This window comes from Physeter macrocephalus, chromosome 14 (genome assembly GCF_002837175.3).
Source record: "Physeter macrocephalus isolate SW-GA chromosome 14, ASM283717v5, whole genome shotgun sequence".
NCBI lineage: Eukaryota > Metazoa > Chordata > Mammalia > Artiodactyla > Physeteridae > Physeter > Physeter macrocephalus.
In genome coordinates this window covers 22,360,836-22,374,562 of record NC_041227.1, presented here as the reverse complement: position 1 = coordinate 22,374,562, position 13,727 = coordinate 22,360,836, and the positions used below count along the sequence as shown (strand labels likewise).

The window sequence follows — 13,727 nt, the reverse complement described above, 5'->3', positions numbered from 1 at the left end:
GAAGCAGCCACATAGCACAGGGAGATCAGCTCAGTGTTTTGTGACCCCCTAGAGGGGTGGGATAGGGAGAGTGGGAGGGAGACGCAAGAGGGAGGGGATATGGGGATATATGTATATGTATAGCTGATTCACTTTGTTATAAAGCAGAAACTAACACACCATTGTAAAGCAATTATACTCCAATAAAGATGTTAAACAAAATAATAATGATGGTTGTCAGGGGCTAGGAGAGGAGAGAATGGGGAGTTATTGTTTAAAAGTTATAGAATTTCAGTCTTACAAGGTGAAGAGATGGATGGTGGTGATGGCTGCACAACATGAACATAAATACCACTGAACTGTACACTCAAAATGGTTAACTTGGTAAATTTTATGTTATGTGTCTTTTACCACAATTAAAAAAAAAGAAAAAAATACAATCATTTATTTTTTCTTCCATTACTGGGTATTTGGACCATTTCTAGTTTTTCTTTGTCATGAACTTTGCTACTGGGAATATCTGTGTACAGGTTGCATCTTTCCCTGGTCAATTATTTTCTTGAGGAAAATGCATAGAAATAGAATCATGCAAAGTCAAAGGGTGTGATCAGTTGTATGGCTGGGTGGTACAAGCAGGTTTTCCAAGAGGAATGTAGTCACAAATAGTTTTAAGGAAATAGATTTCCTGATCCTTAATTTTCCTAAAATGGATCTGCTTGAAAAGATGCTTACAACACAAAGGCAGGCTACCCATTCTAACTCTTCCACAATTGTCCTTCTACCACCTTATAAAAGCAAGGTGTACCCACCAACAATCTCCAGCCTTACTGCGGAACATTGTCCTGGGATATAAAAATGTCCTGAGCACTGAACTAGGTTAAATTTAAAATATTAGTGTAGGGCTTCCCTGGTGGCGCAGTGGTTGAGAGTCCACCTGCCGATGCAGGGGACACAGGTTCGTGCCCCGGTCTGGGAGGATCCCACATGCCGCGGAGCGGCTAGGCCCGTGAGCCATGGCCGCTGAGCCTGCGCGTCCGGAGCCTGTGCTCCACAACGGGAGAGGCCACAACAGTGGGAGGCCCACGTACCACAAAAAAAATAAAATAAAAAAAATTTAAAAATTTTTAAAAAAATAAAATAAAATATTAGTGTAGTGTTAAGAAAAATGAATGGCTCTAACCACTGGGTAACAAATCCTTCTGCAAATCAGATGGCTTTCAATTCTTTGCCTTCAAAAAATTGAAAGAGGAACTGGTCAGGCTGTCATCAGAGACATCATTAAAAATAATTTTTGATGACAGATCATTTGTGGTTTATTTTAACCATATAAAGAGTGAACCATAAAATACTGCCACATTTGCAGGTCAAAAATGGTTGAATGCTGGCAATTTTATATGGTTCAATCTATTAACTCAATGATTTCAAAGAACTGAATGATACTACCATATCAAACTCCTTCCATCTCCATCTACTTATTTACGTGCATAGGCTCCTCGGCACTTACATCTAAAAAAATGAAAAGCAGGAATAAATTTGATGCTTAACCGTGCCCTGTTTTAGCAATATGTATTATTCATGCACAAATACATGAACTACTTAAAAACTTTAAAAAGCCCCAAAAATCTCATTAAGAAATGCACTTCCAATAAATTGCTTTCAGGTTTATAATCATCAAAAATTGTAAGCTATCAATGTTGTTTTAATCATTTACATACTAATGATAACTAAATCCAGAAGAAAACAAATTTAATACTCAGAGTTTATGATCACGGGAAATTTAAAAACATTTTAAATTTCTATGTATGAACAAATTTTGTCACAGAGACACATGATAGGGTGAACAATAAAATGCTTCAGCATAAAATACAATAATTAGGATAAAATCCTGTTGGAGTGGTAGAATGGAAATATGAGTTGGAGGAGAAAAAGGAATGGTATGCAACTATTTAAACTCATAAAGATTAAAAACACGCATGGAGCGCTATAATTTTTCAAAATTCTTTTAGGGGACACTCAAGTAAATTTGAAGATCTTAGAAGTGTTGGACCAATATTTAATATTATCAACAAGTTCTCTCTGAGCTTCTTTCCCCATCTATAAAATGAGAGGGTTGGGGCTTCCCTGGTGGCGCAGTGGTTGCGCGTCCGCCAGCCGATGCAGGGGAACCGGGTTCGCGCCCCGGTATGGGAGGATCCCACGTGCCACGGAGCGGCTGGGCCCGTGGGCCATGGCCGCTGGGCCTGCGCGTCCGGAGCCTTGCTCCGCAACGGGAGAGGCCACAACAGAGGAAGGCCCGCATACCACAAAAAAAAAAAAAAAAAAAAAAAAATGAGAGGGTTGGCTAAAAGTATATAATGGGGAACAAGTTAAATAAATGACAATATATCTATTCAATGGAATATATGCAACTGTTTAAAAAAGTAAAATTGATCTTTATGTATCAATAAAGAATGATCTCCAAGATACATTCAGTGAAAAAGAATAAAAATGTTCCTATTTATGTAAAGAAAAAAGGGGGCTATAAATATGCATATATCTATGTATATGGATTTCTAGAAAGAGGTACAGAAAACTGACAACAAGGGCTGGATTGGGGAGAGAATCTGAGGGTTGGGGCTTGAGACTTATCATTGTCTTCCTTGTTGTACTTTAAAAATTTACCACCATCTACATGTTACTACCTTTTCTTAATTTCTTAAGATTAAAAAGAAGTTGTTTATAAAAATATTAAAAATATTTTAGGACACATAGGGGGTGGATTAGATGGGCTCTAAGATCCCTTCCAGCTGCAACTCTATCAGACCATGTAATGGAGACACATAATGATGGCAGACAGAGCATCCCCAGCTGCTGTCACGCCCTTTCCCAGGCCCGCTGTCAAGAATGAGGATACGTGGGCTTCCCTGGTGACGCAGTGGTTGAGAATCTGCCTGCTAATGCAGGGGACACGGGCTCAAGCCCTGCTCTGGGAGGATCCCACATGCCGCAGAGCAGCTAGGTCCGTGAGCCACAACTACTGAGCCTGCGCGTCTGGAGCCTGCGCTCCACAACAAGAGAGGCCGCGATAGTGAGAGGTCCATGCACGGCGATGAAGAGTGGCTCCCGCTTGCCACAACTAGAGAAAGCCCTCGCGCAGAAACGAAGACCCGGGATTCCCTGGTGGCGCAGTGGTTGAGAGTCCGCCTGCCGATGCAGGGGACACGGGTTCGTGCCCCGGTCTGGGAAGATCCCACGTGCAGCGGAGCGGCTGGGCCCGTGAGCCATGGCCACTGAGTCTGCGCGTCCGGAGCCTGTGCTCCGCAACTGGAGAGAGCACAGCAGTGAGAGGCCCGCATACCACACACACACACAAAAAAACGAAGACCCAACACAGCAAAAATAAATAAATTAATTAATAATCTCCTACCCCCAACATCTTCAAAAAAAAAATTACTGATAATTTTTTTAAAAAAAGAAGAATGAGGATACGTGACAGAAATATCCAGTGGAGAAATGGTCATTGCCAATGGCTATTACCGCCCTGTCTACTTTAAGTGGTGCAACATTCCACAGCAAGCTGGAAGTTCAGTTCCTGACACCTTAAAGCTCCCCTTGGAAAATTCAGTTTGGCAGAACTTTAAATCCATCTCACTCTAAGCCCCTCTCCCATCCCCAATCTACCCTTCTAAAAAAAAAGTGCTCAAGCACGTTTTTGACTCATACATTAGAATGAGCTTGCTTTGCCGGTTCCATAGAAAAAGGACCACCCTCTCTGATCATTCCTACCTGAAGACCAGGCCAGTAGGCCTCCAAAGACTGGAAGACTGGCATGGACACGGTCCCCTTGTACATCTGCACCCACAGGTACCAGTCATCGAAGCGGGTGTAATTCCGAATGGCTTTGTTATATTCTGCAGAGGAGATAAGATGACGGACACATCAGTGACGAGGGACACAAAAAGCAGGCTTTGGCAACAGAAGGATGGACTTAAACATTTGCAAGACCCTAGGGTGGCCCAGCCTCAAAGCAGACTAGGATGCAAGGAGGCACAGAGGAAGAAGCATGGGTTCTGGAGGCAAACTTCCAGGCTCAAATTCCAGCTCCCGCTTTACCACTTGTTAGCTGTGACCTCGGGCAAGTTTTTCCCTCTTAAGCCTCAGTCTTATTATCTATAAAGTGAGGAGAGTAATGTTATATACCTCATGGGACTGTGCAGTCATTTATTCACTCAACAATATTCACTGAGTGCCTACCAGGTGCCAGGCACCTGGGGGGTGGCAAATAAGACAAAGTCCAGCTCTCAGGGAGCTGGCATTCTAGTGGGAACTTGAACTTATAATTCCCCCTAGACTGTAAATCTATGAGAGCTAGGACTTTGTTTTGTTGATTGCAGAATCCCCAACATGAAGATAGTACATAATAAATATGCACTATAAGCATTATCTGAATGAACAAAGTACCAAAAACATGCAAATAAATAAGACAATCTCAAACAGTGTTGTAAGGATGAAATGAAATAGTCCATGTTCAGTGCTTGGCACAAACCTTAACACATCAATGGTAATCAGTAAATATTTGCTGAATAAATGAATGGTAGCTATAATTATTATTAGGTGCCCAACAATTCCTCAATATCATTACTACTAGTGTCTAAGGGCCTGAAGGGTAAACTGCTTTTATTCAACAGGCATTAATCTACAGCTACCTCCTGCAAAGCACTGTGGGGAGTACAGATGAATAAGGCCTGGATGCTGCACTCAGTTTGAAGAGCTATAACTGTGATGATAGCTGACTGCAAAAATGATGCTGGGCTTCCCTGGTGGTGCAGTGGCTAAGAATCCGCCTGCCATTGCAGCGGACACGGGTTCGAGCTCTGGTCCGGGAAGATCCCACATGCCCCAGAGCAACTAAGCTCATGCACCACAACTACTGAACCTGCGCTCTAGAGCCTGCGAGCCACAACTACTGAGCCCACGTGCCACAACTACTGAAGCACGCGTGCCTAGAGCCCGTGCTCCGCAACAAGAGAAGCCACTGCAATGAGAAGCCCGTGCACCACAACGAACAGTAGCCCCGGCTCGTCACAACTAGAGAAAGCCCGCGCGCAGCAACGAAGACCCAACACAGCCAAAATAAATAAATAAATTTATATATATTTTTTTAAAAAAAAGATGCTGAAGGCCCTAAATTCTGAGGAAGAATCAAGCTATTTCCTGGGCAAAGTGACATTTAAACTGGGCCTTAACGGGTGAACAGGATTTGGACACATAAAGGCAGGAAAAAAGGTATTTTAGGCAAAGGAAACACCATGTGCAATGGCCAGGAAATAAAAAATCCAGGGCTGCATATAGAGAAGCCAGCATGGTTCAGTTGGCTCTTGCAGGAAGGCATGAAGAGGTGTAGTGGGCCTCAAGTGGGCAGTGTAAGTCCATGGTGGTTTTGAATGCAGAGCTGATTCTGTAGGCACTTGGGAGCAACTGAAAGTTTATAAATAAACTACATGTCAATAGGGAAAACCATGGCGAAAAGCCCCCTTACCCTGACCTTTTTACCTAGGAACATGGCCATGAGCTTCTTATCCTGAAGCAGGATGGCTCCTTTTACCAGGTACTCAAAGTAGGAGTCCACACCAGCCCCGATGCCTGCGTCCTGGGCCACCCACTTGCCAGTGAGCACGTCGATGTGGTTGCCGACCTAGGAGAGAGACATGTGGTGTCAAAGGAGAGCCCAAGACCAAACAAGGATGTCCCCACACCCCTGACTGTCCCGTGAGATACAAGGCAGGCACCCCAGTGCTTCTTGGGAGACATGCAGGCTATCGGGGTACAGGGTTGGGGGGCAAGGCTGGATCATGGCCAGCTCTCTTGCATATATGTACAGTGGAGACACATCTCATGCACATTTAGGAGGACTTAATTATACACACTGGTCAAAAACTGAAAAAAGAACAATGACTTGGAGTGTTCATGCCCTGTGTAGAGTGAGTGTGAGCTGGGAGATGAGAACGTGCTGTTCCCACAATCTGTCTCAGACTTCTCAGCCTGAGAATCTGCATGTGATTCCAGTGTCTAAAGACATAAGATATACTTTCCGTACTTCCATAAATCAACTTGGGAAGGACATCCAAGAAACCGATAGAGTAGTTGCTTGTAAGGAGAGGAACTGGGTAGCTGGGGGACGGGTCACAGATGTCACTGGGTACTTTTTTGTATCCTTTGACTTGTGAACCATTTAAAAATAAATTTTAAAGATTTAAATGAAGAGATATGTTGTCTATATAACTTAGACCCCGATGGAAGCTGATAACTTCACCTGGTACTCATTCAAAGAAACAGCTAATTGTCCTGTGTTAGTTTGGGCAGAGCCCCAGCAAGGAAGACAGGAAGTAGTTGATTTGGAAGGTGAGTCCCTGGAAACTCTGGAAGAGGAGGGGAAAAGTGAGGCAGGGCAGGGAGGCAGCCCACAAAGGGTGTGCTGTCAGGCAAGTTACCACCATGGGAAACGGAGCTCCATCCCACCGGGCAGCTCTGGGAGTCAATGTAGAGCACGAGCCTCGGCACGGTCCCACCCGAGGGCCGGGGAACAAGCGTGATTGTCCATAAACTCCCATCAGTATCAGCCACTGATTGAGAACTGCTCTAGGGTAGCATTTAAGACCTGGCGTTTCCAGCCAAGGGCAAGCAGAGCAGGATCCAGGCACCAGAAAAGGCCCGTAGCCAAAGAGACATGGGTGATGGCAACAGGCCAGCGTGCACGGAAATGATAAAGGGCTGAGAGGATGTGGGCAGGGTGGTCACGGAGCCACTATGCTCCCGAGCTGGAGAAAAAACTGCCTGTGTTGGATACTAAGGGAGTTACTCTAGGTCTCCAGAGTGGCACCTTCTTAAGGCACTGTCAAGGAGTCCTCACACAAGTTTCACTTTTCAAGCTGACTTAGAACCAGACTTTGCATAAAACGTGCCTCCACCTGAATCACTTTTGGACAACACAGTCTTTATAAGTCATAATGACTCAGCAAGGAGGTATTAATCCATCAATATTATTGCTGAAGTAACTGTGGATCAGAAAGGTTGAGTGACTTGGCCAGGGTCACAGTTTCAACATAGTAAGGCTGGGGCTCAGCCTCAGTTCTGACTAAATCTAGTGCTATTTCCTGGACAGCTTTGGCTCAATTACTGTTAGTTTCACTGGATCATCTAGTTTAGGAGCCGAAACCGACCTTAGAGATGATCTGGCCCAAGGTGTGTTAAATTTCCATAGGTGAATAGGTTTGGAGGGGAAAGGAAAGCTCTGGGGTCAAATAAGTTTGTGAAACGTTGAGTTAAGCAAAGTTAAATAGATGAATTTATCATAGGATTTCATAACCTTTAACCTGCTCGTGTTCATTAGGACTCTCCAAAAAAAGGATACTATTTATAGTGTTGCCCAAATTTAATTCACCAGTAATCATTTTCTCATGGAACAGCCATTCAACATCTCTCAAATCTTCTGGTTCTAAGAAACACAGTTTTACAAACAAAAATATGTAAAAATGAGGGCCAGACAGGCTGACGATCTAAGGTCACGGAGTGAGTCAGGGGCATGAAGCACATGACCCACTCCCTAGAAATCAGAGAAGCTCAAGGAGCCAGAGCTTATCACGGCCCCTTTTCCTGTCAGAGGATGTGCTCTCATGCTCTCCTCCCCTCTGTGCCAAAGCATGAACTGGAGGCTTGGTCTACTTTCGGTGTTGTGAGCTTAAGTCTTGGACCACTCCTGAGGTCACCCTCAGTTTTCTTCGGCTGGACTGCAACTTGTTGCTCAGAGCCCTGAGCCTCATAAGCAGGGGCCAAGGTGGCCAACTTGAGCTAGACAGGAAAAGTGGCAGCAGACCTACCAGCCCAATATCTGACCGGCTCTCCCAGAGGCGCATCAGGGCCACTCTGGCGACGTCTTCGAACACAGGGTCACCGGTGAGGCTGCTCAGGGTGGCAAATTCCACGATGAAGGTCCCGATTCCTGCTGTGCAGGTGACAGGAGTCTCCCCCGGGTTCACGCCGTGAAGCAGGTTCACCGTTCCATACGGCATGCCAGTGGGGGTCTGAAAGGCTGAACAATCGCAAAATTAAGACTCCAGATAGGAGCGGGGAGGTGGGCCTGGGTGGACACAGGACCAAAGCCTGAGGCCTTGGCCAGCACTTCCCTTTTGTCTCCTGGGTGATCTGCTAGAGACTGAGCCAGAGAAGGATAAATGTCACAACTAGAGGGCCCTTAGTGGCCACCTAACCCAGATGCTGTCAAACACTGCTCCTCATGCCTTGGGCTCTTGCCTGTGGTGAGCAGGGAAGCAGCGGGCTGTGCTCTGGGGTATCACACTCCACGCATGCTCACTTTAGCTAGAGCAGCTCTACTTTTACTTATTTTGTATTATGCCTCAGAGGGCAGGCAAGTAACTTAGTGAGAAGCAGGCAGGGCTTAAGCCATAGGCAGTGGGGGAGCTGGTGGCACAATCAAGAAGCCATTCATCTACTTCTTAAAACACCATTCTGACCAAATAAAACACATCTGCAGACTGTAAACAGTCCCAGAGCAGCCAGTTTAAGATCCCTGCTCGGGCTTCCCTGGTGGCGCAGTGGTTGAGAGGCCACCTGCCGATGCAGGGGACACGGGTTCGTGCCCCGGTCCGGGAAGATCCCATATGCCACGGAGCGGCTGGGCCCGTGAGCCATGGCCGCTGAGCCTGCGCGTCCGGAGCCTGTGCTCCGCAACGGGAGAGGCCACAACAGTGAGAGGCCCGCGTACCACAAAAAAAAAAAAAAAATCCCTGCTCTAAATAAAGAGTTTCAGGGGCTATGTTATTTTTTTAAAAAAGGATATATAAACCACGAAACTGCCAATGTGGTCCAACCCTCAATTCACAGGTAGGAAAGGTCAGGCTTATAAAGAAGTGACTCAAAGATCACAGAGAGAGCCAAACGGAACTGAGATGGGAATGACTACCACGTGCCCACTCCCTTCCCCCACCACCCATGGGCCCAGTGCCCTGACCACCTCACCCCAGTGCCTTCCAATTCCAGGCAAGGAACTAGAGAGCAAGTCAGAGGCAGAGATTTCCTCTCCAGGCTGAAAGGTCAAACAACCCCAAAGCAGCCTGTGCGTCACCAAACTGTGAACAAAGTTGTCAAAACTTCCAAGAACCACAAGGTCCAGCAACTCTACTGTAAGAAGAGAAACTTGCTATCTGGCAGACATGAGTGGTAAGCAAGGAGGATTCAAGTCACAAGCAAGAAGGGCCCAAAGGGATAGTTCAGAGAAGTCAGGCAGTATTAAAAAGGGGGTGGGGAGGTGACAAAATCCTGTTTCTCAGCGTGAATGCACTTTTCAATATGTATATTTCTCAATACAAAAAAAAGAAGGGAGCAACCAGACAGAGTTTCCCTCCAGGGATGAGTCACACAGGACATGACGTTTGTACGGAGACATTCAGGCCGTGAGTGAGACCTGAACCCAGTTCGCTCACTCTCCTCAGCTCTTCCCCAAGGATGAGAGGCAAGTCCTGGGTGAAGGGGAGAAGTGAGATGGCCAAGAGGTTGGTGGAAAGCACAGCATAACGTGTTTGGGTGTGAACAGCTCTCAGAGCCTCCACCACACCCTGAAGAGAACACAGCATCCCGTTGACGCTGCCGAGCCCAGCTACTGCCCCTCTGGACAAACACTGCAGCTTGGCCTGCAGCCCTGGACATGGCTCAGCTACAAAACAAGTCCCTCTCGTGTCTCAGTGGTGTTTGAGGTTCTCCAAGAACTTTCTCCTCTCTGACCTCATTTTACGTCTCCCCAGAGGGAGGCAGGAATTTTGACTCCCATTTGATAGACGGGGAAATTGAACCAAGGAGAGGAAGAGCGGCTTGGTCAAGCTACTGGTTGTCAGAGCCGAGTCTAGAACCAGGGGTTCCGAACGCTCAGACCAAGGCTCTTCTCTGGAACCCTTTCATTCCAGTGGCGTGTGGGCCTGGGAGAGGGCAAAAAAGCACTCACTCAAATAAGGGCAAGAGCCCTCCAGCCACCAGGCTGGCCTTCAGCGCTCCTCGCAAACAGTAATGAGGTCAGCTCATCCATCCTAGTCTAGCCCTCAAAATGCCCAGGACTCTCCTGATTTCCATGGTGGGCGCCAAGAGGTAGAAATACCAAGTGTTTGGGTGAGCAACACGAGCAAATAGTTCTGCACAGCCACTCTCTTCTCCAGCAAGAGCAGCAGGGCCTACCGGACTTCATCTCTGCCCCATCTCCATGTGGGTCTTACCTGGGAGGAGTTTCCGGGCTGCCTCCTCGGCCATCCTCAGGAGAGGTCCCGAGCAGGGCCATCCAGCCTCCACTTCTACCCCAGCCCTCTTTGATAGCAGGTGAGCAGACAGAAGTCCTCCTACTACTACAGATGGTACAAAAAGCAAGTGTCAGAATCCTAAGGACCAGTAAGTCCTTCCCTTGTACAAATTAAACCTAATGCTCTGTTCAGTGGCTCACTGGGAAGGGACTGGAGCCACATAGCCAAAGAAGAGTCCTTAACCCCCCACACTGGTACAGTGTTAAGTTCATGAAGTTTTTTTTTTCTCTTGGTGGGTCACAAAAATAATGGTTATCATTTTTTTGCAGTCTCTACTGTATACCAAGCACTAGGTACTATTGTGCCCTCTTCAGACGGAGATACTGTGGTTCAGAGAGGTAAAGTGACTGCCCAGGGTCATCCATCTAGTAGGTGGTAGGGCCAGGTCTGTCTGACACCAAAGTCCATGCTCATTGCACTTGGTCACTGTCTCCCAATCACCCCAAGACCAAGGGAGGATACTTATTACCTTCATTTTATTCATTTATCTCTTTCAATTTATTACATAATATTTAGGACTTTTAAAAAGACACAAAGGTTACGTATCTGGAAATATGGCTAAACAGATATCCTGAATGGCCCTCCCACTGAAAAAACTGGTGACCTTGAGCTTCAGTTTTCTCCTCCTCCTGGCAGACCAGGAATAAGAGACAAAGGCCGGACCTATCCAGAGTGGGAAGTCTGATAGAAGATCCCTCCATGAAGTTGGGATCTGGAAGAATTATATACCCTGTGTAAAGATGAATTTAAAATAAACCTTACACACCTCCCCTAGCATAGAGTAAGGAAAACTGTATACCTCAAATCTCAATGCCAAGTAAAGAAAAGAAAAAAAAATCTCTCCTAAGAATTAATAACCACAAACTGGTACTCACTAAGTTTTACAGAATGAACTCACACTAACTGCGTAGTCTAGAAAACCTCAAACCTTTAGCCTAAGGTGGTTTTAGCAGATAATGCCTCCAGCCACATGGCAAGAGTAAACAAAAAATATATCTGGAAAAACCCACATTCAACCCGGGCCTCAAAGAATCCCACAGGTAAAACCTAGGCAATAAGTGTTCATTAAAAAATAAATAGGGCCTTTCTGCTCGTGGACGCCGCCAAGTAAGCATCCTTGACGTCCTCCCCCACCCCTCCACTGCCATCATGTCTAAGTCAGAGTCATCCAAAGAGCCCGAACAGCTGCGGAAGCTCTTCATCGGAGATTTGAGCTTTGAAACAACCGATGAGAGTCTGAGGAGCCATTTTGAGCAGTGGGGAACGCTCACAGATTGTGTGGTAATGAGGGATCCAAACACCAAATGATCCAGAGGCTTCGGGTTTGTCACATATGCCACTGTGGAGGAGGTGGACGCGGCCATGAATGCAAGGCCACACAAGGTGGATGGAAGAGTTGTGGAACCAAAGAGGGCCGTCTCAAGAGAAGATTCTCAAAGACCTGGTGCCCACTTAACTGTGAAAAAGATTTTCATTGGTGGCATTAAAGAAGACACTGAAGAACATCATCTAAGAGATTATTTTGAACAGTATGGGAAGATTGAAGTGATGGAAATCATGACTGATCGAGGCAGTCGCAAAAAGAGAGGCTTTGCTTTCGTAACCTTTGATGACCATGACTCTGTAGACAAGATTGTCATTCAGAAATACCACACTGTGAATGGCCACAACTGTGAAGTAAGGAAAGCCCTATCTAAGCAAGAGATGGCTAGTGCCTCATCCAGCCAAAGAGGTCGAAGTGGTTCTGGAAACTTTGGTGGTGGTCGTGGAGGTGGTTTTGCCACATCCAGCCAAAGAGGTCGAAGTGGTTCTGGAAACTTTGGTGGTGGTCGTGGAGGTGGTTTTGGTGGGAATGACAACTCTGGTCATGGAGGAAACTTCAGTGGTCGAGGTGGCTTTGGTGGCAGCCATGGTGGTGGTGGATATGGTGGCAGTGGGGATGGCTATAATTGATCTGGTAATGATGGAAGCAATTTTGGAGGTGGTGGAAGCTACAATGATTTTGGCAGTTACAACAATCAATCTTCAAATTTTGGACCCATGAAAGGAGGAAACCTTGGAGGCAGAAGTTCTGGCCCTTATGGTGGTGGAGGCCAATACTTTGCCACACCCCGAAACCAAGGTGGCTATGGCAGTTCCAGCAGCAGCAGTAGCTAAGGCAGTGGCAGAAGGTTTTGATTACTACCAGGAAACAAAGCTTAGCAGGAGAGGAGAGCCAGAGAAGTGACAGGGAAGCTACAGGTTACAACAGATTTGTGAATTCAGCCAAGCACAGTGGTGGCAGGGCCTAGCTGCTACAAAGAAGACATGTTTTAGACAATACTCATGTGTATGGGCAAAAAAAACTCAAGGACTGTATTTGTGACTAATTGTATAACAGGTTATTTTAGTTTCTGTTCTGTGGAAAGTGTAAAGCATTCCAACAAAGGGTTTTAATGTAGATTTTTTTTTTTTTTGCACCCATGTTGATTGCTAAATGTAACAGTCTGATCATGACACTGAATAAATGTCTTTTTTAAAATAAATAAATAAACAAATAAATAAATAGGGACATTTAGAGAAGAGCTAACACCTATTCTTCTCAAACTCTTCCAAAATATAGCAGAGGGAGGAACACTCCCAACTAATTCTACGAGGCCACCATCACCCTGATACCAAAACCAGACAAAGATGTCACAAAGAAAGAAAACTACAGGCCAGTATCACTGAGGAACACAGATGCAAAAATCCTCAACAAAATACCAGCAAACAGAACACAACAGCACATTAAAACGATCATACACCATGATCAAGTGGGGTTTATTCCAGGAATGCAAGGATTCTTCAATATACGCAAATCAATCAACGTGATACATGGTATTAACAAATTGAAGGAGAAAAACCATACGGTCATCTCAATAGATGCAGAGAAGGCTTTCGACAAAATTCAACACCCTCTTATGATAAAAACCCTGCAGAAAGTAGGCATAGAAGGAACTTTCCTCAACATAATAAAGGCCATATATGACAAATCCATAGCCAACAACGTCCTCAACAGTGAAAAACTGAAACCATTTCCACTAAGATCAGGAAAAAGACAAGGTTGCCCACTCTCACCACTATTATTCAACGTAGTTTTGGAAGTTTTAGCCACAGCAATCAGAGAAGAAAAAGAAATAAAAGGAATCCAAATTGGAAAAGAAGAAGTAAAGCTGTCACTGTTTGCAGATGACATGATACTATACATTGAGAATCCTAAGGATGCTACCAGAAAACTACTAGAGCTAATCAATGGATTTGGTAAAGTAGCAGGATACAAAATTAATGCACAGAAATCTCTTGCATTCCTATACACTAATGATGAAAAGTCTGAAAGTGAAATTAAGAAAACACTCCTATTTACCATTGCAACAAAAAGAATAAAATATC

At 45.4% G+C, this 13,727-nt stretch overlaps 2 protein-coding genes across 2 annotated transcripts in view; one reads left to right on the top strand and one right to left on the bottom strand.

Moving 5' to 3' along the window:
* Positions 1–13,727, bottom strand: part of EDEM2 (ER degradation enhancing alpha-mannosidase like protein 2) — a 30,265-nt gene that overhangs the window by 8,305 nt on the left and 8,233 nt on the right. The window contains exons 5-8 of the mRNA XM_007123742.4: positions 10,239–10,364; positions 7,836–8,047; positions 5,512–5,653; positions 3,745–3,869 (exon numbers count right to left, since the gene is read on the bottom strand). Coding sequence (XP_007123804.1) covers positions 3,745–3,869; positions 5,512–5,653; positions 7,836–8,047; positions 10,239–10,364 — 605 coding nt within the window. The remainder of the gene's footprint in view (positions 1–3,744; positions 3,870–5,511; positions 5,654–7,835; positions 8,048–10,238; positions 10,365–13,727) is intronic.
* Positions 11,469–12,497, top strand: LOC102990238 (heterogeneous nuclear ribonucleoprotein A1-like). Its single transcript, XM_055090050.1, is given in 2 exon segments — positions 11,469–12,051; positions 12,118–12,497. Coding segments are annotated over 2 exon segments (963 nt in total).